This window comes from Hermetia illucens, chromosome 1 (assembly GCF_905115235.1).
Source record: "Hermetia illucens chromosome 1, iHerIll2.2.curated.20191125, whole genome shotgun sequence".
Lineage (NCBI taxonomy): Eukaryota > Metazoa > Arthropoda > Insecta > Diptera > Stratiomyidae > Hermetia > Hermetia illucens.
The window spans coordinates 140,923,435-140,948,409 of NC_051849.1; the positions used below are offsets into that span (position 1 = coordinate 140,923,435).

The 24,975-nt window shown below is 41.3% G+C and overlaps 1 protein-coding gene across 2 annotated transcripts in view; it reads right to left on the minus strand.

Annotated features, from left to right (window-relative positions):
* Positions 1 to 24,975, minus strand: part of LOC119647176 (nucleoprotein TPR) — a 59,544-nt gene that overhangs the window by 18,915 nt on the left and 15,654 nt on the right. For both annotated transcript variants that reach the window (XM_038047984.1, XM_038047983.1), the window contains exon 2: positions 13,925 to 14,201. In XM_038047984.1, coding sequence (XP_037903912.1) covers positions 13,925 to 14,201 — 277 coding nt within the window. The remainder of the gene's footprint in view (positions 1 to 13,924; positions 14,202 to 24,975) is intronic.

Consider the following 24,975-nt stretch of genomic DNA (forward strand, 5'->3'; position numbering starts at 1 on the left):
GGGATAGTTGCCTTGGGCTACACCTTTTACGCAATCAATTATTCACCCTAAGTCAATTCTGAAAAGGTGTTAGATCGAGCTAGTTCAGACCTCAGTTTTATAATAGTATGTAGTAATATGAATACAAACAATCCAGCAGGCACTGAAATGGTGCGACTCATATAAACTAAAACCGAAAAAACAACGTCAAAGTCGCTCAAGAATGAAGGTTTCACCCACTGTTTTTTTATAAGTGATATTCCCACTTGAAATCTCTTTCAGTGGGTCAAACAGTGAATTAACAATATTATTTAACCATTTAAAGCTTCTGAGAGGGAGGGCGCCCTTTTTGCATAATGGCAACGAATCTTCTGTCAAATTCATCCTTTGTTAGCAACTTTTTAACCAAAAATATTCTCCAGATATGGCACCCTTTGCCTGCCTATACCTCAAAAATTAATCAAGGATTGTCGGTTAGAAAAAATATACATCTTCAAAAAGACCCTTTTTTGTAGACTAAATAAATTTTGTGTCCGGATAGCTGAGTGGTTAGAGCACAAGGCTGTCGTACGGAAGGTCGCGGTGGCAGAAGGTTTTTTATCGTGATTTAACGTCGGATACCAGTCGACTCAGCTGTCAATGAGTATAATAATCTCGGGCGAGCGCAATGCTGACCACATTGTCTCCTACAGTCTACTGTAGTGTACCGTTACGATCTTGAATGAAGTGCTCTAACACACTTCAAGGCCCTGACCCAATATGGATTGTTGCGTTAACGATTATTATTATTAAATAAATTTTAATGATATTGTGAGTTTTGTTGAACGAGTCTCAGTTATATTTCAGCAAAGTGCATCTGTTGTCATTTATTAAATTACTAACACCTATTCACTTATTACTAATCATATCGTAATTCAATAATTTTGCCCAGATGCATGAAGTTCATACACGAAGAAGCACAACATCTTTTTTACAGCAAGTTTTGCATGATTTATGTTCACGTCAAAAGAGAGGCGCACACTTCTTGAGCGCCAATTTAACCAACGAGCAAAACTCTAAGTTTAGCTTGAAGCGTGATTCATATTCCACCAGGATTTTAAGAATCCGTGATCAGTTGCTGCTAGTAGAACAATATGTCCAATTGCATATTATAATACTAAATAAGGCATTCACCACCAATCACTTCGTAGAGACAGAGACTTCCCTTCAGTATGGAGCAGACTGCCAATTGCACCAAATTCCAGAACAATTAACATTTTGTAGATGACTTTAGAGGGATTGAAGGATCCAAAGGACCCTCCGATAGTCTCGGGCCTGGTTAGCACGACGCATCACTGCAGTAAAACTTCTAAAAGTTTCGCTACTTTCCAGATATTGGGTTAGCTCTTCTCCCGTAACTCTACCCGCATTCTTGTGTTAAAACACGTTTTATGGACCCGAATAAATTTATTAATATCATCGATTACTTTTACGAATGAAACTTGTACAAGGATGAAGGACCAACGGCTCACGATATGTAAACAAAACTATCAATATTTTCACTTTTGTATTTTGGAAAAATCATCAGAATACGAGAAAACTAGCTGATTTTCTCATACATAAAGGAGCAAGATCAGGCAGTTGGGGTACTTGAGGTCAACCTGGCCGGTAATATCGGACAAGCAGAAAATAGAGGATAGGAAGTTACTGCAAAGAGAATTATCTAGCACAATTCGTAACCATACTACAATTGGAAGGAATCCGCAAATTATCCGTACAAAAGGCGCCCAAGATTTGAAAGCATAAGAAATTTTGAAACGAAACTAAAATATCGGAAGGTCGGTAATAAGAGGTAGATCGTAAACACAATGTTAACATGAAACAAGTTGGGAAACCGGAAGCTAGCTGCTTCAGATATGAAAGGTTTTGTGTATTTCTTTTATAAAGAGATTTGAGTGTACATTTGTCCCATTAGAATGTAACACGTATAATATGCATATATTATGTGAAAATATCCACTTTCAAGTGATATTGACATTCATAGTCTCGAATTTGCAGAGGAGCGACAGTTTTGACCTAGTATAACTTTGTTAACAATAGTGCGATTTTCACCAAATTTGGCAGGATTATGCTCTATGCTGTAGCCTACATTGTGATTCTAGGGTGCACTTAAGGAGGGTTTTGCAGCCAATTACTAAAAATTATAGTAATGTACTATTAACTTTATTTGAACAGATATCGATGTGGAGGGTATTTTGGAGCCTAGGCACCATATAGTGGCAGCCCCCTGATTTTTCTCAGATTTTTCGGTTAGGTAGTTTCTGAGAATGGGTTCGTTCAAAAAATTATCATTTTCAACCCCCCGCACTCCCCACCTTTCTAACAAATGTCAAAACTAAGGCCAGCTTCGGAAAGTACTAACCAAGACCTTTCATTTGATACCCCATATACTATATTTGATGAAGAAAAAATTGCACCCTCCTCTTGCATGTATGGGGACCCCCCTTAAATTCGATGTAAGAGGATGTAACTCACTATATGCGTGAGCGTTCACAGTACCCACCTTTCTACCAAATTTGGTGCCAATTGCTACAACCGTCTCCGAGAAAAAAGGCGTGTGACGGACAGACAGACAGACAGTAAACCGATTTTAATAAGGTTTTGTGTTTAGACAACCTTAATAAAATGGTGGGTAAGTTCTGCGAACAGTTCACAAAAATAAGCAAAGATTATATTAATGCAAAAAGTAATACTAGAACGAAGGTTCTCCCCGTTCGAGAAAAAAATATATGAGAGGTTCTGAACAACATCTGACACATACGTACGTACATAAGTTACAGATGTGATGCATTGAAGGTCGGCAACAAAAATGGCAATAGTGACAATGTTAATAATAGAACCATCGACCGCAAACAACAATACAATCGGAAAAATTGTTCATCAAGAAAGTGATAATATTCAAATTTCTCCGATGCAATCCACAATAAAACCTCCACGTTTTATTAAAACTGAATGCTATTCTTCATTTTTAGATAACGCTTTTATGTTTTAACCACAAGAGAAAGGTTTCCTCATTTAGTAAAAATTGTATATATTATCGCTTACCGGGTTCTACATATGAGACCAATCTAAAAATCGCTCAAATAAGCACCGCCATGTCGCTGGGATTCAGCGAATTGAGTTCAATACACAGACTCCCGTTGAACATTCCAACAGAAACTCTCCTCTGTTTTCCCGTGCAAACCAAACATTGCTACATTCTTCAAATGCCATATGTACAAAATAGTCTATAGGAACACAAGCAGGTTTTTAGAGTACTAAGCTTGTGGCGACCGTCACTATTTCTGCGACTTTTCTATCTGCACACATTCAATTTTACGACCGAAGAATGGAATTTCAGTACCGTTTCTTTGCAATAGATTTATTGCAGTTTTCTCTATGCTCTTACGTATAAACCCATGTGATGATGTGTGACAACGACCGTCGACTGTGCAGCCACCGATTACGTTTTCCATTAGGTTTCATTGCAAATTCAAACGGTCTTTCTCTCATTCTATTAACAACCACGTGAAATTGTGGCGTCCAATGTTTGGTTTTCGGATTATTGCATTTATGCTAATAGATTGGTTAATGAACTTTTCCAAATATTGGAACAGCTCCTTGGCCGGTGTAAAATGCAATTGAGTTAAATAATTTACGCTAACCTAGTAGGAGCTCAGGGCAGAACTTGATGCATAAACTTTTTTCAAATCACTAAAGAGCGTTAACCGACGGTTTCTGGATGAGACGCTGAAAGAAACATACGCACCGCAGCTCATTAATATGGAATAATAATAAGTGAGAGTTTTACTACCCACAGTTTTATAAAGACCATCTAAGAAAGACTTCTTCCAATAAGTAAATATCATGCCACGTACTTGACCGAATCAGGATAAGGAGCATATTATATCACTCACTGAAGGATTGAAACGCAACACCGTCTCCGTCGCTGCAAATATCGATATTTCGGGAACAATTTATTCTCTTCTTCAGTGCTGGGTGTGACGTGTTGCCTTTCAACTCTTTGGTGAACACAAATTAACTTCTTACTGAAGACTCAATTGTCATCAATCTGGTTTCAACAATAACGCCAATAGGGCAGGATACCTCCTTCTTTATGATTACCCACATTACAATAATATTCAGTTGCTTTCGTCATTGTTTCAACAAGAGCGTTTTCATTGATAGTGATAAATCCTCATGATAAAGTTTGTAAAGCATGGATTGAGAAAAGATTTTCTAAAAAGCTAGGAAGATCACTAAGTCCTGAGATTCGCCACTTTCCCAATTGAAGACATTATATGAGGCAGTAGAATGAACACTCGAAGCCTGTCCCAGGTGCGATATCAAAATTATACTTGGAGATTTTAACAGTCAAGTAGGGACGGAGCCCCTATTCAGGCGATACGTTGGCTCTCATGGCTTACATCAAAATATAAATGATAACGGACTGCAGATTATTCAATTAGCAGTGTCACACGAAACGGTTGTTGGAAGTACCTGGTTTGCGCGGAAAGCAGTCACAAACAAACGCGGGCCTCTCCAGACGGGACCACTTTCAAACAAAATTGAGCACGTGTTGATCGAACGCCGCCACCTTTCAGCCTTGATGAATGTCAGAACATATAGGGCAACCAATTACATTGGTTGCCCTATATGTTCTGACATTCATGACTTGGATCACTGGTGGTCCGTCTAGAAAACACTCTGACAATCAGGTGAGAGTTAACGCTGAAGCCGTCCACACCACCTATAAGGGGGAAATGGATACCGCAATAACCGCATTCAACAGAGATCCTGGAGATCGACAAATGATCTTCACAATAATTTGAAGAATGTTTTCATTGGTACGGCCACAAACATACTTGGTCCAATCGTAAAAAGAATCGAACCGGCTGATTCGATGCTGAAGGTAAGTTAGCAACGGAACGGAAGAATGCTGCATACAGAGTAATGTTGAATTCTCTTACTTAGACTTATCACGAACTCTGTCGAGCAGAGAAGCGACTTCACAAACGGAAAAAGGAATCCCAGGAAAACCAACAGGTCTGTGAACTCGAAAAGTATAGGGAGCAGCTCCACCAGGCGCGAACGTTTTACCAAAAAGTCAGTAGGATGAAGCTTTATACATCTCGATGCTCATTCTGCCGGCAAAACGAGGGAAATTTGATTTCCGACAGAATGGGCATATTGGAGTGATGGATTGAGTATTTTGATGAGCTGCTCAACAACCAGAACACCGACAGTCCTGCCAACGGAAGACAACGGACAAATGCTGCCACTACCAACTGCAGAAGAAACAATCCTTGCAATTCAATCGGGTTAAAAGTCATCAGTCGCTAGGAGCCGATGGAATTACAGCCGAATTGGTTAAATATGAAAGCGACCAATTACACCAACCGGATCATCAATTTATGTTCAAGGTGTGGGACAGCGAATCAATGTCCGACAACTAGTGACGAGGCATTATCTGTCCCATACAAAAAAAAAATATCACGCAGTGCAGCAACTATATTGGTATCACGTTGCTAAGTCTATAAGATCATGTCACATCATTGGCACATTCCAAAGAGGCTTCACCCCAGCCACATCTGCAACAAATCCGATTTTCTCTCTGCGGCATCCGATGAAAACTGTGCTGGAATTTGGACATCAGTTGCACCATCCTTTCGTCGAATTTAAGATCGCCTATGATAGCATAGCCAGGGTAAAACTATACAAGGCAGAGAATTCGATATCCCGACGAGACTGATAAGACTGACCCTGAAAAATGTGCGAGGCTAGATAAAAGCAGCAGAATCACTCTCTTGACCATTCAACATCAACAATTTTCTAAGATAAAGGGATTCCCTACCATGGGTCCTTTTTAATCTGACCCTGGAAAAAGTGATGCTGAGGTAAATGCGAGAGGCGCCAATTCTGGTTAAGTCCACTCAACTACTGGTCTATGCTGACGATATCGACATCATGGGAAGAGCGACCCGAGACGTACAAACTGTCTTCATTCGGATCGAGCAGGCGGCGCACATCAATGAATGCAAGAAGAAATAAATGGTGGCAACGTCAGCACTAAAGAACGCGACATCAAATCGCACTGGTCACACGAGAATAATAAAGATAGGAGACTACAACTCTGAGACCGTTGATAATTTCTCCTCCTATTAAATCACAATCACACCGACGATGAAATCCGCGCACGCGCATCGGATCAAAGCTCTTGCTATACAAGAAAATGATCTTGCCACTCCTCATGTATTCGTCGCAGATTTGAGTTCTTAGCAAGAAGAATTGCGAACTCTTGGTCGGTGGGCGGGTCACTTAATCCGTATGGATGAGGATGATCCACCCCGGGAAATTTATAAGGGCAATATCTATGGTAGAAGAAGAAGACGAGGCAGACCCTGTCTGACATGGAATGATGGCGTAGGCCAGGACGCTAGATAGCTTTTAGGGATATCGAATTGGTGTGCCTCGGCGCAAAACTGGAATGTCTAGACCGGATACCGGTTGTTGCACCGCTGATAATGATGATGAATATTTCACTACTCGACCTGGTTAAGAGATTACTGGTATTCTATAACTTCATCCCTAGCTAGTATATATAGTAACTTCCAGATTGATTGCTCTGTTAAGATACGTTTGAGAACTCATTGAAGACGACTCTTCGGTGTACGTGAAAATTAAAAATGCTAGCATCAAATACTTTTATTCGAAAGGCATAACACCACTTTCAATCAAAGAAGAAATAGATTTACCGCTGAAAGAGTCTTCTCTTCTCCATCATATGCATGCATGCATTAATAACGCACGACGTTCAGAATGTCCCGTTAACGTCACAGCTGTCGAAATGACTAACAAAATTCCTAAAATCGTGGTAGAGGACCGAAAACTAGAATTAACTCAGATAGCCGAGACAATTGGGATATCAACTGAACATTTGCGCAATATTAACACGAACATTTTTGCATCAAGTCCTCCACTAGGTAAAATAAGGGATGCTAACCTTCGATTAGAAGCTGAACCGACGCCATTTTGGGTTAAGTTTAAGGGGCGGCTCCCAATACATGTGAATGGAGGGTACAAAATTTCTTTTCACAGAATGTAATCATGAAAGGGCTCATTTAGTACTTTTTGAAACTGGTCCCATATTTGATATCGGGTGAAAGGTAGGGGAGTGAGGGCTCATTTAGTACTTTTTGAAACTGGCCCCATATTTGATATCGAGTGAAAGGTAGGGGAGTGAGGGCTCATTTAGTACTTTTTGAAACTGACCCCATATTTGATATCGGGTGAAAGATAGAGGAGTGAGGGCTCAAAATATGACCTCCAAAGAGTGTAACAGATCTCGTTCTCAGAACCTACCCAACCGCAAAATCTGAAAATCACAGTGGTGTATCTAAACGAAATCTAGGCCTAAAAAACCCGTTCCGATATCTGAACAAATAAAGTTAATAATAGTATATCAGCATATTTTAGAAATTTAGCCGGAAACCTCCCTTAAGTTCATGCTAGAACTACAAAATTGGACATTTTACAGTATTCGGTAATAGGGAATGTTTGTTGAGCATAATATGTACGTATATCTTGTACTTTGGAAAAATATGAAGAAATATTTTGGGTGTTTAGCCATATACGAATGTAAAAATGTGCGTAGAAAGTTTTTCACTTAAGATGAACACAAAACCTTTATACTCGAAGTGCCAGTTTTCCAACTTGTTTAATGTAGCGTATAATGAATAATTAGTCATTTGATTATAGGGTATGATGATGAAATATACCACGCACCCTCCTCTCATACTAGCTTTTCAATACCAAAGCCTTCTTTTGTTGTTTTAAACCATATTTACTCATTCTTCCTCCTTTAATTATTTTAAGTACTTTGAAGAACGCTTTTGGAATCTATATACAGGACAAAGTGGAAGCATCGGCCAACTTTATAACTTTTGAATGTGCTGTCAGTTTGACCATTACCATACAGGGCTGGAAGCATCAGACTGAGGAAATGTATACCATCCACAGGGTTGGCCTTTTAACATAGAAGCATTCGGCGCATTTACTACGTCGAACGTTCGACATTCTCAGGAGTTAGGGATACAAAATCCAAATAGCTCCAAAACCACGAGGACGAGAATAAGCAATAACCCTCAATAGAAACTTTCTTCAAGTAGAAACCAAAGTGGTTGTATCCTCGAATCGCGGAAATCCTTAAAATTTAATCCCAAATCTCATCCTTCCTAGTGAAACTGTTCTTTAGTATTGTCCTGGCAAGAAGAAGGTAATTTCATATGTAGTGAGTCCACATGCTCACTTTTCCGCACAAACTTACTAAATTTTCTCATGTTTCTCAGTAAGTATCGAGGGCCGACGATGAACTAGCACGATCCCAACAAGTCACTGACCTTATTTAGAGAAACCCATGATACTACATTGCTCCCTACTTCAATCAATCATAAGTCATCGTCTGAAGCATCATCCACATCATTCAAACTCTGCAGAGACTTAATTCAATGGACGGAGCTATGGCTTTATTTATTGTTGCTGAATTGTATTCAGAGTAATTTCGATCCACTTAAATAGCGTGTAATTATATAGTCAGTCACTTGATGTGTTCCAAATGTTTCGCATGCTCCGACTGTGACTCACACTCAACAGTGACGAGCCACAGCTGATGATGCAGGCTGTGGTGGTACGATCGACAGTGCAGTCGTCCGCTCCCTCATAGTTCTTTTGTATACAATACATTACTTCATTCATATGTATGACCCATTATGGATTGTTGTTATGAAATTGGAAGTGCGCTTTGTTAGCTTACTTGAATGAATGGAATTGAATGTTTCAAACAAGGGTGGAGGCTGACGAGTGCGTCCAATGCGGTTGTGGTTCGCAAAACGCCTTCTGGGACTTTGTATATTTCGCAACTTTTCCTCTGTGACGACTCATGATAATTGAAGTTTAAGCAATTTATTTAAGAGTTGTAGAATAGTTCGGGGCAGCCGCTGCACGAGGCATAGCTTTATTAATTTTCTAACGATTCGGATTCATAAGGGAAACACGGGAAGAACTATGACAACATTCTCCAAAAGTACTAGTTACATTTGTTCGGTTTTCTAATTATAATTCCGTAACAGTACACTATGACATAATGTGGTCATATTAATGATCGCCTGGACTTTTTCCCAGCTGATCCGACTGAGATCGGACATCTTTGTTAGAACTACTAACTTATCCCGATATTATAAATAAATTACAGCAGCTTTCCACAAATCATCTTCTTACCATTTAGACGGTGGTTATATCCACATACCGACAATATCTATCAGAATAGTTCCAGCAATCAACTACTCTGCATTTTTTTAATGGTTAGCAGTGATTGGGCAACCTTCACGGTGCTCATTTCCTGTACATGTTCCACACAACCTCATCTCCTGGCACCAGGATGCATTGTAGTACGAGGGGAGAGTCTTCTACCATTTTCCTGTCGGTGTGTATTTCTTTAGCAGATGTTTCTACCAAAAGTAAAGGTGACAGATACTATTTCAATTTGACTCTGGTGGGTCTATAAATAAAAAAATTAACAAGACTGGCGTGTAAACAATCATGACATCGCAACTACCTTTCCACTGACCAGTAAAAAGTTTAATGGATGCCGAAAAACTTTCCTGTACTATATGCCATTCGATGGTCTATTTGGCTTTTAAAATAAAATTAAGTGACTTTCCAGTAATTTGCGAAATGCAGAAACGTGCTTTTAACTTCATTTGAGCAGATATTGTTATGAAGGTATTTTGCGGATAAGATTTCAAAAAGTTTGGTGAATTTTGAAAATTAACCAAACCGAATACAACCAATGTCAACATTTAGACTTGCATCGTGTAGTACTAATCGGAATCATGGTTGTATTCAACGGAAAAATTTTAAGTGCATATTTTTGATCCCTCATTTCCTCCGTCCGCAGCAACCAATAACATTTTATTATTAAAGTAAACTTGATTTGTCAATCTAAACTCAATGGGCATTGAGAGGAGGTAAGGAAGAATAGAAGGACCACTACTCTTCTCCTTAAAAAGTTACAGCACTCCAAAAAAGGAGTATTTTCATTTCGTTAATAAACCTATTGTTAAGGCAATTTGAAACGGTCATCCCCACCCCAAGTCTCTCCCTCCTACGCTCGGACTGAAAAAGATCATGTTTTCTAGAAAGAACATTGGATCTAACAGAAGCACGGAAGGTTTAATCGAAGAACTGAAGAGAAAATAGAAGAAGCGAGGGAGACACAGTTGCAAACACTATCGATTCGCATGTGGAAAGGTAATGCGCGGTTTCCCTCATTAACCAAAACAGGAGTTAGTGGGTCGTGCTAGAAGGTAGAAGTTTGATAAGCGACATACTTTCTCATTCCGGACCAGTAATAGATACGCGTTAACAATTCCGACTGCTATTTGACTCGATGACTAAAGTATGGGCAGCGGTTGTTACCCATGAAAAGCTGAGAGCTGCCATACTGTCTTTTGAACATTTCAAAGCACCTGGCATGGATGGCATCTTTCCGGCAATGCTAAAAGAGGCTATGGAGCATTTAGAGCGACCTTGCCTTCCTCTTGGCAATAGGTTAAGGTAGTCTTCATACCGGAACCTGGGAAAGATGACTATTCTAATCCAAAGAACTTCAGACAGATCAGCTTGGCTTCATTCTTGCTGAAAGGTTTGGAGAGACTGGTGATAAGTGTCGAAACACACTTAGGTCACACCCACTTTGTGAAAACCAACATGCTTACTAACGTGGAAAGTCCTGTAAGTCTGCTATTCATTCTGTGGTCACATCTTTGATGAGGATGAAACTTTGAATGGTGAGTACGCGATGGGGATGTTCGTGGACATTGAAGGGGCTTTTGACTGTGCGCCCTTTCAAAAACTTTGTGATGCCGCCAGAGCGCATGGTGTTGATGATGCCTTAATTAAGTGGATCCATGCTATGTTAACGCAGAAATTGCTGCGCGCTGAGGTGGATGTCGATCGCTACCTGACTGCAGAAGCAACGAAGGGCTGCCCCCAAGGAGGTGTGCTTTCGCCACTTCTGTGGAGTATGCCGATCGACTCACCACTATGCGAACTGAGAAATTTGCCAATACACGCCCAAGCTTATGCTGATGACGTGGCTGTGCTTGCTGTTGATCGAGATCTTGAAACGGTGTGTAGGAATATACAACGTGCCGTTGATTTGATAGACAGCTGGTGCCTAAGACATGGTCTGCCAGTTAATCCAAATAAAACAACAATTGATTTATTCACAAAAAGAAGAAAACTGGATGGACTTTATCTCCCTGAGATGAGATGTACTACCTTTCAACTCTCTGAAGAAGTGAAATATCTGGGAGTCGCTCTAAATAAAAAACTTCTTTGGAACAAACATGTAGAGGTAAAGATGAAACGAGCTCTCACAGCTTATGGGCTGTGCAGACGGACCTTTGCCTCGACATGGGAACTCAGGCCTCATGTGGTAATGTGGATATACGTTGCCATGATTAGGCCGATGGTCGTATATACATCCGTAGTGTGGTGGGTTAAGGTGAGATAAAAAGGTTTCATCGTAAACTAGCCGCACTGCAAAAAACTGTATGTCTGGGTATCACTAGTGCCATGAGCCCGACATCCGGCGCAGCACTAAATGCACTACTCAATTTGCAGCCCCTGGATATATTTATTCAAAGCACTGCAATGCAAGCAGCTCATAGACTGATTCGATTAGATCTATTAGAAAACAACGGATGTGGTGGCACTGAGCTTTGGAAGAGCTACTGAGAGAACTGAACCCAGTTCTTACAATGCCTTCCGATTCTCGTGTCCCCACACATCTGTTTGGTAGAAGATATGAAGTTACCCTGAAGCGTAGAGAGGACTGGGACGACCCAGAGGAATGCGTGGCGGGATATACGGAAGTCTTCTACACAGCTGGCTCAAGAACAGAAAAGGGTTCTGGAGCCGAATAAATATGCAACGGTTTCCTAAGTGCGGCAAACTGGGTGATTGACGAGCGGTTGACGGACAGGCGCATCGCAATCTGCAGTGACAGCCAAGCTGCATTGAGGGAATTGAGTAGTCCTTTGAACACCTCGAAAATCGTTCAGGAATGCAGAAACCGTTTGAACTCTACCTCTAGATTCAATGCGGTGGAACTACTCTGGGTACCTGGTTACTGTGGCGTAGAGGGAAATGAAATCTCGGATGTTTTAGCGAAAGAGGGGTTAATCTCCCCTATGCCGGGACCGGAGCCAGCAATTGGAGCATCAGTAGCATTGGCTAAGTCTGTTTTCAAAAACTGGGAACAAGCTTCCCATAATGACAGGTGGCAGAGCCTAAGTGCTGCTCAACACACTAAACTTTTCCTGCCAGAACCGAACATGCGTACCGCAAAGTTTATCCTGTCAAAAAGCAGGAGGACTTGCAGGTGTATTGTGGGCATTCTCACAGGCCATAATTCACTAGCTGGGCATATGTTCAGAATAGGAATTACCGAAGATGATACGTGTCCCTCCTGTAATGAGGAAGCGGAATCCACGGAGCATTTCCTATGTGAATGCCCCGCCTATGGACGCATCAGGCATCAGATCTTTGGTGCCGATGTCCTCCAATTGCGACGGGTAGCATCACATCCACTAACGGAAATCCTGCGATACGTTAACGAATTCGGAATACTCCGTTACACGCGGGTGGCGAGTACAATGGGCCAACGCGGTCTGAGTGCTCAGAAGCTCTAGCTTCTCCCCCACCATACATACACATGCACACACACATGGGCATCCATTATTACTTGCTAGAGTTTAATCGGGCGATTACTATGTTGTTTTACTTACTGTGTGTTAACACTTAAATTTCCTGTACAAGATGGAAAAACCTTTTATTTCACTATTGGATCAACATTTTCGGTGTCCGTGCCCAGATGGCTCAGTGGTGTCAGCATTAGGGTCTCGCACTGAAGATCCTATACCTTGAACATTCAAGCAGCAGAAGAGTCAGGAAATGCAATTGTCAATAATGAGCATGAGCAATAAACATTCAAATCCGGGAAGGAGTATGCATGGCACAATGGAAAACAAGGACAACCTCCACAATCACCATAATGTATAATCGTCTCACAGACTTGGTTGAGCTTATCGAATCCGCCGACAGCTGTCTTATCTCATTGCAAATATAGAATTGCCATCATTGTTGAACTTTCATTCTGTTTATTTACAATTTCATCCCACAACCACGAGTACGTTGCGAAGGTCTTTACCTTGAGACAACACACAATTGAATATTATCGATCAACGTGCAATATCTTGCTCCCCATGCATAAACATATGCAGGAAAGCGAGCAGGCAGGCATGCTACAACCAGACGTACTTGAAGACATGAATGGCCACTTAACGTATGCCGCTTTCATATAATTTATAACCCATTTTCTTTTCGCAAGATGCATCACAAAGAATACGACCGACTTCTTTCCAATTTACATTGCAAACCGTATGAAGAGCGACAAGAATATCTTCAGCTGATATTGAACGTATCGAATTGCATGGCTCGGTGGCTGGGCAAAGTCGTCGAGTAGGCGGACAGAGGCGGAATTTCAATTAAAAGCCTCACGGTCACTTAAACAGTCGAAGGTAGTGCAGTTTTTCTAGTTTGATTATTCGAACGTACTCGAGATGTGTACATACGATTGGCGAGCTTATTAATATTCTATTCTTGGGGTAGGACAGGGTTGTTTAATACTTGAACAGGCAGTAACTACTTCCGCAAGCGGTGCCGTCACTAGAGCGGTACACTATGGCGCAGGTCACGTAATGAGCAGCGGTAATTTTATTCAGGCTTCATCACATTTTCATTGCACTAGCTTTGATGGCTGGGAAAAATAAGATAATACTATATGTGTTTAGTGCGCACTTACCTTGCTCAATTTTTCACCTTCGTGGTGTGGCAATAATGATCTGAGACTTTGGAAACCAGCATTTATACTCTGCATTCGACGTCGCTCATTACTGTTTGCAATTTCTCGTCGCATACGCTTCTCATTCTCCATTGCGCTTTTAGAAATATTTTTTCCACCCGGTGGAATCATATTCGTTGCAGAGATTTGTTGAATGCTTCTGCTGCGCTGATGCCCAATTTTATCTGGATACCTGCTCTGCGAATATTGTTCTCCTCCTGAATCCTCGATTGTTAACCTGAAATTACACAAAAATATATTAAGTGTGAGAATAGGAATTTGAAGTACTGAAACATAGAAACTCGTCATCCAAAATAGATCAAAATTAAACCTTTGAACAAGTAGACATCAAATGATCTAAATTACTTCAATTTGGTACTCATACAATAAAGGGGATTTCCCAAATGTCGTGCGAAACAGAGCTCAACCCAACAAATTACTCCTCGAGGATTAGAAATTGCAGGCCCCGGGAAAAGGTTTTATCAAATTTCATATCAATTGGAGTAATCGTTTCTGAGGTATAAGGTGTGACAAATCTGTGAGGAGTGGCCAGATCTCCCATCAGGCGCGACTCCAGCTGGCAGATTGGGGCATACCTATTGATGTCTAAATATGTGTTCATGCACTTTTTTTCTGACTGTGTATGGACTAGCGTTTGCTTATCTCTGGTGCGCGGACCAAAATAGTTATGGGAAACATTCCCGGAACATAAAACCACTATAGAAGACGTGAGAAGGAGGAAACATACGGTGCAGAGGCTCGGAACCCCAGTACTAGCGGCATTTGGAAGTGCTACATGCATTTTAGATTTGGAAAGATGAATTGAAAGCAGATCGCTGGATGTCAAAAACGGCAGGAGGTACTTCAGGACCAGGAAAAGGACTCATTCAGAGCAAGTTTGCCAACTTTGAATCTTCTGCTCATGCCAAATATCATAAAAGATAAAACGGAGGGAAGGTCAATGAATTCCAAATGTGATGGACTATTTAAAAGTAGTAATCCGATTAGGACTCATGGAGAGCAGAGTCCTGATCCAGAGGAATTACCCTCTACACAGTTTGGTAGTTGTAGTTGCGCAGTCCGGGAAATCAGCAGGCACTTAAGGGGAAAAAGGCCATACAAATAGCTCCGAAAAATGGAACTAAAAGCACCAAAGAGAGAAAGCAGGTCCCCCAAGTGCGAGCTCCGACAATCATCATCATCATCATCATCAACGGCGCAACAACCGGTATCCGGTCTAGGCCTGCCTTAATAAGGAACTCCAGACATCCCGGTTTTGCGCCGAGGTCCACCAATTCGATATCCCTAAAAGCTGTCTGGCGTCCTGGCCCACGCCATCGCTCCATCTTAGGCAGGGTCTGCCTCGTCTTCTTTTCCTACCATAGATATTGCCCTTATAGACTTTCCGGGTGGGATCATCTTCATCCATACGGATTAAGTGACCCGCCCACCGTAACCTATTGAGCCGGATTTTATCCACAATCGGACGGTCATGGTATCGCTCATAGATTTCGTCATTGTGTAGGCTACGGAATCGTCCATCCTCATGTAGGGGGCCAAAAATTCTTCGGAGGATTCTTCTCTCGAACGCGGCCAAGAGTTCGCAATTTTTCTTGCTAAGAACCCAAGTTTCCGAGGAATACATGAGGACTGGCAAGATCATAGTCTTGTACAGTAAGAGTTTTGACCCTATGGTGAGACGTTTCGAGCGGAACAGTCTTTGTAAGCTGAAGTAGGCTCTGTTGGCTGACAACAACCGTGCGCGGATTTCATCATCGTAGTTGTTATCGGTTGTGATTTTCGACCCTAGATAGGAGAAATTGTCAACGGTCTCAAAGTTGTATTCCCCTATCCTTATTCTTGTTCGTGTTTGTGTTTGACCAGTGCGGTTTGATGTTGTTGGTTGATTCGTCTTCGGTGCTGACGTTGCCACCATGTATTTTGTCTTGCCTTCATTGATGTGCAGCCCAAGATCTCGCGCCGCCTGCTCGATCTGGATGAAGGCAGTTTGAACGTCTCGGGTGGTTCTTCCCATGATGTCGATATCGTCAGCATAGGCCAGTAGTTGGGTGGACTTGAAGAGGATCGTACCTCTTGCATTCACCTCAGCATCACGGATCACTTTCTCGAGGGCCAGGTTAAAGAGGACGCATGATAGCGCATCCCCTTGTCGTAGACCGTTGTTGATGTCGAATGGTCTTGAGAGTGATCCTGCTGCTTTTATCTGGCCTCGCACATTGGTCAGGGTCAGCCTAGTCAGTCTTATTAATTTCGTCGGGATACCGAATTCCCTCATGGCCGTGTACAGTTTTACCCTGGCTATGCTATCATAGGCGGCTTTAAAGTCGATGAACAGATGGTGCAACTGTTGTCCATATTCCAACAGTTTTTCCATCGCTTGCCGCAGAGAGAAAATCTGATCTGTTGCTGATTTGCCTGGAGTGAAGCCTCTTTGGTATGGGCCAATGATGTTCTGGGCGTATGGGGCTATCCGGCCTAGCAAGATAGTGGAGAATATCTTATAGATGGTACTCAGCAACGTGATACCTCTATAATTGCTGCACTGTGTGATATCTCCCTTTTTATGTATGAGACAGATTATGCCTCGCTGCCAATCGTCAGGCATTGATTCGCTGTCCCATACCTTGAGCACAAGTTGATGAACCACTTGGTGTCCGACAATCGAATCGGCAAAATCTAAGGGGAATGAAAACGGTGGATGGACCAAAGTAGTTAATAAAATGGTGAAGAAAAAGGCAAAAATGCGTATTCGCCCAGAAGCAATTGTAATTTCCAGCAAGGAAAATTTAGCTGCGAAGAAAAAGGTCAAAACTGACACCGACCTAAAAGATCTAGGCGGAAATGTCAGCAAGATTCGAAGGATCCAGAAGGGTGACCTCATGTTCCAACTTGGAAAAAACTGATGGCTTCCAAACTCAAGAGCAAGTTTGGGGAGAATGTCACTGGACGGACCCAAAAATATGAGGTCTATATACAGTGCAAGAATCTTGATAAAGTGACATCCAGAGGAGAAATTTGCATTGCCTTGATGGAACAGTTCAATCGGAAGAACTCGCCGAGGAGTCCATTATGAGATTGCGGAAATCTATGGCAATACTCAAGCGCCCACATTTTGATTACCAGTGGACGCAGCGCAGAAGTTATTGGCGGCCGGGAATGTTTGAATCGGATGGGCTGTTTGCCGTCCGAGAGAGCAGATTTCTCTAAAGAGATGCTTCAAGTGTCCGCGTTTGGTCATTTCGCGAAGGCATGTACCAGCGGCATTGATCGGTCCGATCGATGCAGAAGGTGTGGAGAGAAAGGCCTTATTGCCAAAGAGTGCAATAGGCATCCGAAATGCTTATTGTGCGAAAGAAGGGAGAGAGAGGATTAACGACATATTGCCGGAAGTGCTAAATGCCCGGAATTTAGGAAGGGGCTAACTTTAATGAAAATGAAAATAAACCGCAATCATTACAGGGTCGCTCAGGATTTACTCGAGCAGATCACCTATGATTCAATGGGCCCCAGCCAGTTGGAAATAATTCTGGCCAACAAAGGTTATAACATTTGTCAACCCTGCACTGACACGCGGTATTTCCTGTTGCGTCGGCAAGGACTACACCCACAGCGATCACCAGGCAATATTCTTTGGGCTATGAATGGAGTCACCGGGCAGAAGACCATTATGCCCGAAACCGAGAAAAATGTCAGGCTGGGCTGCTAAAACTCTGAATGAGCCCAACTTCATAGAGATGTGGCTAGCCCAACCTAATAAAGCGGCGCCTCTACGGAAAGAGAGGTCCATGTGGCCCAATGCATCGCCAAAGCACGTGATGCTTCCATGCCTAGGAGATGCTCATTCCCCAGTAGAACACCAAACTACTGATAGAATACTGAATTGGCCAGCAGCCTGCCACCGAGGAAGGAGAGCGGCTCAGAGCGTGGTAGGCAAAATCGACCAACGGAAGCCCGCAACACCCTCAAGCTCCCCATGCAACGGAGCAAGATGAAATGCTTTAAGGAGCTCTGCCCGGAAGCCGACGTAAACGCAAGGGGGAGCGTCTATAAAATCGTGATGGGGTGATTCAGAGGCCGTTAATCTCCACAGATAACGTGCCCTTCACTCTTGTTAAAAATAATCCAGGGGTTATTCCCCCACCAAAAGAAAGGCACTGACACCTTCCAGGGATCTCGGAATGTGACAGCAATAACGCTAGTCACCAGTGATAAGCTGCTGGAGATCCACACTAGAATAGAAAATAACAAGGCTCCGGGTCTGGATGGCTTGGCGAATATAGGGCCCTTAAGCTTGCCGTGAAATTCAGACCGGGCATGTTCACTCAGTTGTTCGAAGCGAGCATTTCCCAGGGGATACTTCCTGCATTATGGAAGCAAGAGAAGTTAGTATTACTGCCTAAGGCTGGTAAACCTCCAAGCGAGCCAACCACCTATAGACCTATATGTCTTTTGGACACTATGGGGAAAAGCTAGAGCGAATAATATATAATAAGTTACTCCCAGTTGTTGAGAGCCAGGGAGGCCTCTCAGATCAGCAGCACGGATTCCGATTTTAAAAGAGGTGTGCAATGCTCCGATATTCATTTTTTGAATATCCAACGAAATAGCTGAACTCTGAAGGATATGTTTTAGAAGCAGACGCAAATCCACGAGAACCAAAGATTACGGGCCACTACGGAAGAGAGACTAATAAAATGGTCAAAAACCATTAAAAATTGCGATAACACCAGCCAAGGGACAAAATGGGGAAAACCCCGAAATTACGTTAATAACAATCTACGGGACACCGGATAAAGTACAGGCATCCTAATCAATAAGCTATGAACAAGACCATAACTTCCTTTTTTATTGTGAATAAAAGGAAGAAATAACGCTTCAAACCGTTGATTCAAGAAGAGCTTCTCCCCGTTTAAAAACAATAAAACCCCAAACATTTACGAAAGTGTTAAAAGTTACTACAAATCTTCTTAAATATGTACAACGAATGCTTGTTAGAAAGTATTTTTCGGAAAATATGATAAGATGTAAAATCTCACTTTGTTTAGCAATTAGAATCCGTCGTACTTACGGTCATAGAACATTATAAGCCACATCAGGAGCCGCCCATAGAAGCACGAAGAGTCGATCCACTGGCTGCTGAAAATATTCTGACCACTATACTGACATTCAGAGAGTGCTAGGGAGCTCTTTGCTGAGACGGAGGGATTTATGTGTCATTCAGGACGGCGTGGTCGCCACCTGAGCTTCGTAATGAAAGAGCGGGTGGAGAACGATCAGTGCAAAATGTGTGGTTCCGCATTAGAGACGTTGGACCATCTCAATTCTGGTTGCACTATCATGGCACCGGTGCAATACATCAACAGACATAATGCTGTATGTACAGTAATTCACCGAAACCATGGACGGGATCATGTCCGGCTTACCGGTATGAGCCGCAAGCAGTACTTGATAGTTCTGCTTATAGCATGTATTGTGACCGGCAAGTTCTAACTGATCGCTACATACCACACAGAAAGCCTGACGTGCTGTTAGCTGACAAGACGTTTAGCTCCGTCTATATTATTGATGTTTCGTTCCCCCATAAAAGCAATATTCAACGAAAATACGTGGAGAAAAACTGGCTCGGGAAATCAAAGACATTTGTCGTCTCGAGAAAGCGGTTGTATTTACCATAACCTTGTAAGTTACGGATATTGTATCAAAATCCCTCACCACTTGATGTCCTGGGACTCTCACACAGTCTGGTTCAAACCAAGTAGAATTACACCATTCTGCATACGTGCTCGACAGATTCTCCCACTAATTACCACTGGCCGCCACCACCAGCGGCCCTTTATCTTTTAAGTAAGTAGGATCCTCCGAGCCTAAATGCTTGGCACTTTCAGCGCAAATGCCGATATTTTGGGAAGTAGCATGAAAGAAAGGGACAAAAGGGACAATAAAGCGTCAACAACGATTATGTACCCCAGTAATATCACCTCGTCGAAACAGGTTCCACTCCCTCCACGAAACGTATCATACATTGTTTCAATTATTGATTCGATTATTAGAAATACCGTGAATACAGTACAAGTCCGACAATGGACTGACGATTTGGTACCAAATATGACAAAATCAATGAAGACAAACAAAGACGTACCGCTCCATCTGTTCAACGAATAGCAAACTTTCGTTCGGCCCACATTGAGCTCTTCGGTTCCCTATACGGTTATCTTGCAATGATCCTCATCTCCCAAACTTGTAAACATTGATATTTTCCGAAATCATTCCTTTCACAAATCATTTTAACGTACTCCTTGTCAGGCACATGATGTTATATTCAAACTTCGTATCTTACTAGTATCATCCGAAGACCGGTTGTAAAATGAACACAATACTGTGATCACATATTCTACCTGCCTGCCGACTGCCTACCATCCAGCGATGAATGGGACCGCATCGTACGTTGACTCCACTTGTACAGAATTCTTGATGTTGCCGATATTAAAAGAAATTGTTGTGCTGCTGCTCAAACCCGACATTCCAGTCGAGTAAATCATACTTGGGAAGATTGGAATGTCTTGTTTTGAATCCAATTCTCCTGTTCCCGCCTCTATTCCTTCAACTTGATCATGAGACAGGTTATAAGATAAGCAAGCTTACATGGAAGACTAGACAAAAAACTAGTAGGGCATTGTATCTATCGTAGACTTGGTCTTTCAATAGAAATAATAAATGCGAACGAAGCGTAGAAACGTGTGTGGAAATGCTTTCCCTACGGGGCAGCGAACCGTAAGCTGCGTGTATCCAATTCTAGTTGTTGTGATGATGCTTTTCCCACTTTGATGTTCTTTTACCGGCTTCATTCATTAAATCGAAAAACAAGAAGATATAGAAATGGGATTTTATTTCACTCTATTTTTTGCTTTTCAAGTCAACGAAATCGAATTCGATTTTTATCAACCAACTACTTTGCCGTCCCAATTATGTACATATCATACAACTTTATAACCTAGTTGCAAAGGAGGTCCTTCTAATCAGGCATATTTTTTAGCCGAATACATTTCGCGTCAACAAATTGGTTGTTTTTTATCGCTCATGCTGTCAAAACGTGTTTGGTGAGCGTGACAAAATATTGTTTCAATTGGTAAAGTGCATATGCCTTGGGCTATCATGGACAAAGAACATAATTTTGTGATTCACTTAAATCGAACGCCACATCAGACTTATGTCAGAAAATATCAAAAGTGAAATTAAAGTCAAAGAGTGCTATTTAAGGTTTATTCGTATGACTAAACTTGCGGGAAAAATTTAATATGATTTTATTGTTCCGCGACAGGGTAAATTTATTGTCGTAATAAAATCGTATAAACAATGCTGCTGACAGGCTTGGCAGAACCCTTAGAAAATTCTTGCGGCATTGGTGCCGATACGAAGTACCGAAAAAATCGCAACCATAAACGCTCAAAATGAACCAAATCAGCCGAGGTAGGGATTCCCAAGGGGCTTTCCCTTGGGAATCCCTACCTCGCAAATGTAACAAGTCTTTGGAGTTGAAGCAATAAGAACCACAGATATAAAATAGTAGAACAATCGCTTCAAAGATGGTTGCTCATCCGTGAAAGATGGAATACGCTTTGGTAGGTCTTCAATATCCTAATATATTGTCATTGATAGAACCACCCTGGTGTTGCTGAATCTTCCAATTAAGGGGGTCATCCCGTGTGTCGGAACTGCGGAATCGATTTTTTTTTGGCATCAATTGTATCTATATATAGTGTAGAATTGTGGGTAAAGTGATTTTTTGATATTCGCAGTCGTTCGGAAATTATAGTGTTAAACACGTGATAAATCACATGCCAGATTTATGTCGATCGCCGCAATAAAGCGCGTATTTATCGGTCCGAATGACGTTCGAATGACTTCGCTAAAAGAACAAGAATTGAAGCCAAGGCAGTATATGTGTTTCTAGAAGAAACCTAAAGTTTATGGATAAGGTATAACAGATTAATGGTCAGTTAAGGTTTCCTGGCTAAAAATCGCATTCTACTTTTTATGATAAATGCGTTTTTCTCGAAACTGCATGTTGAAAATCGGCTACCACCATAGCCCAAAATCTATCCAATGAAATTCTTGGAAATTTTCACGACTTAAGTAGTGTGTAATTAAGTCTGTACATTAAAATGACGTTTACTTTTTTCCTTTAAAATTATCACAGCGCTCTCTAGCGTGGCAGAAGAAAAACGCCTTTTTTTGGAGGTGATTGTATAAATTGCTCTGTATTTCAATAACCAGCTATGCGATCGGGCCGGAAAAAATACTATGCACGCTCAAGATATTAGTAAATCTATGGTGAAAAATTCGTATCTGTATCTTTATCCAGTTCTTCACAATTTTTTTTAAAAAAAAGCCAAAAAAAACGGCCTTCACACGGGATGACCCCCTTAACATCGGAAAACCAGAACAAGTTAACATTACAGTTGGATTCATTCATTCTAATGGAAACCTGGGAAGAGCTCAGCAAATAATGTGCCAAATTTGCTGACAAATGAGTAGAAACAGCTTCTTCAGAAAAACAGTTACTTCCGTTTTTCTGAAGAAGTGATGAACCCTAGATATTAACTCATGCTCATAAGGACACGAACCAGAAATAAATTTCTGTAACGAAGTAAATCTTCAGCAATATCATAGTCATGCTGAGCGGCTTCTATGACTCTAGCGGTTAAACATGAGTATGTCCCACGCAACACTAGATTCCCCAATGCGCAGACCTATGATCACTGTTCACATATGATTTAGTGTTTCTTGAAACACAATATGCGGCACCACGTTAAAAAATGATTAATTTAGATTTTGCAACTAATCGTAACCTACCCTAAACTTTCCTAAATGCCTTTTCTTCATTAAGTTTGGTAATATTCCGGGAGCTTCTTATCATCATTCAAAGTTCAAGCAGCCAGATTCGAAAAATGTGTAAACATGGGGTTTCAACACTGCACATCTCACGATCTCGTTCATCCAGACAAATGCTGATAATATAAACAAATTTCGGAACACCAAATTCAGGTCGTGACCATTTATAATCATCATCAGCGAATTTGCATTGTCTTCGTCGATCGCCGCCTTCTATTTTTAGGAAGCTTCCCAAATCACTTGGGTGGCCGCCTAACCATCCGATTCGAACATATGATTTTCAAGGCAGCCAATAATCAAACGGGGCGAGAAGGTGTGTTGTGATTTTCTAAATTTTGATACTTTGAATGTCTCCCCACGATGCGTACGTGCACAACGGCACGGCGATGCATAAGTTCGGAGAAAGTAAAGAAAAACATTTCCAATGCCGTAGTAACGTATTAGAATATTATTGAAGTTCATTAGATTTTAAATGTTTAACAAAATACTAGGATGAGTGGAGAAAGCGAAACCACTATTCAGCTTGCGAAGTAATCACTTTGCTTTCGTATTCAAAGTTGACTTTTAGCTGGTTCAAGAATAATTCGCTTCATTCTCCCTTGGAAAAAAAGAAGCACAACAGACAGAACCCACTTGCATAGTTCACCCCACAGTAAAGAATATTTCAATCCAATTCATTTGTGTCTATTTATAAAATGTGTCGTCTGAGTATTCAGGTTACGAAAAATAAATGGAAAAACAAACAAACTAGAGTATCTGTGAGCCGGCCGCATACGCAATTCTAGTGGGGTTGCCTGAACTCGTTTATGTTGTGAAAAAACACTTTGCTATTTATACTTACGCCTAAGTAGTTCAACTAGAACTAGATAGTAGTAAAAAGTATATTTACAATCTCATTTGCATTGATCAAGTGATTTCGTAGCCTTCCATCCCCTCCATTGACAAATTCTATTCAACACACATCATAATATTTGGGTAGTGATCAGTCAATATTTGGTAAAACTTTGGCAAAATCCCAGGCGCCAAATATTTCCGCTACAGAAAATACACAAAATGAATCATGGCTAGCTAATGCAATTTATCCACATGACTTCTCGATGCCAGATAGCTTGTCATGAATACAAAAGTTTCTGACGAATCAGATACAAGTATGAGGGGATGCCAGCCAAAATTGGTCACATTTCCAGCTGATCTTTGTTTTGCGTAAATGATTTCCTCATGGTTTCATTTAATAGTGTTTTGAATTGAATTTCTTTAAAACGTTCCTAGCTTCGGAGCAGCAAAGTCATTTTGGAATACAATTTGAAAGGGAATAAGAATTCAGAATTGATATCAACCCAAGAGGGCCTTCGTCGAAATTTTTCTATCTCAAACTGGTATTTATGATAAAAGGTCTCGAGTATGATCCTGCCGCATTTATCTGGCCCTGCACATTTACTATTTTTTCGGGGTACCGAATTCTCCAATGGCTGTATAAAGCTTGATCCTGACTAGGGTACCCTATGCGGCCTTAAAATCGATAAAATTTGGTGCAATTAAGCACCATATTCCAATAGCATTTTCATTGCCTGCTGCAGAGATATGATTGGATCGGTCTTGTACGGACTCCTTAACAATAAAGTCGAACATGTCAGAAGACAGTACTATCATGCATCCAATAACACAAACGTATGCAACATAAAAGTGACGACTGACTGATTTTGGAAAAAACAACTCATCAAACGTTACTTTTCCTCTACCCTACCCATACCCACGTGTTGATTGCTCCCTTCTCATGTATGCAACTGATTGCAAACAAGTTAAATTGAGAATGCTGAGCCAAATCAACCTTTTTAGCCCTATCTTTGGGCAAAACTCGCTGTAAAAGAGCGTCTGATGAGAGAAGATGAGGCAGTGACTATGGAGTTTGAACTTTTTGAAAAGTGAATGATTTTTTGGAAGGGATTTACCTTCAAATAAATTTTTACTGGCATTCATGGTGTTTTAAAATTGCTATTTGCAGTGAATAGAGTGATAATCTGAGGACACAAAGGTATATTTCTGTCAAATATGACAAAATTGTAAGAGTCTTACATCATGATGAAGCTTGTCTGATTTGA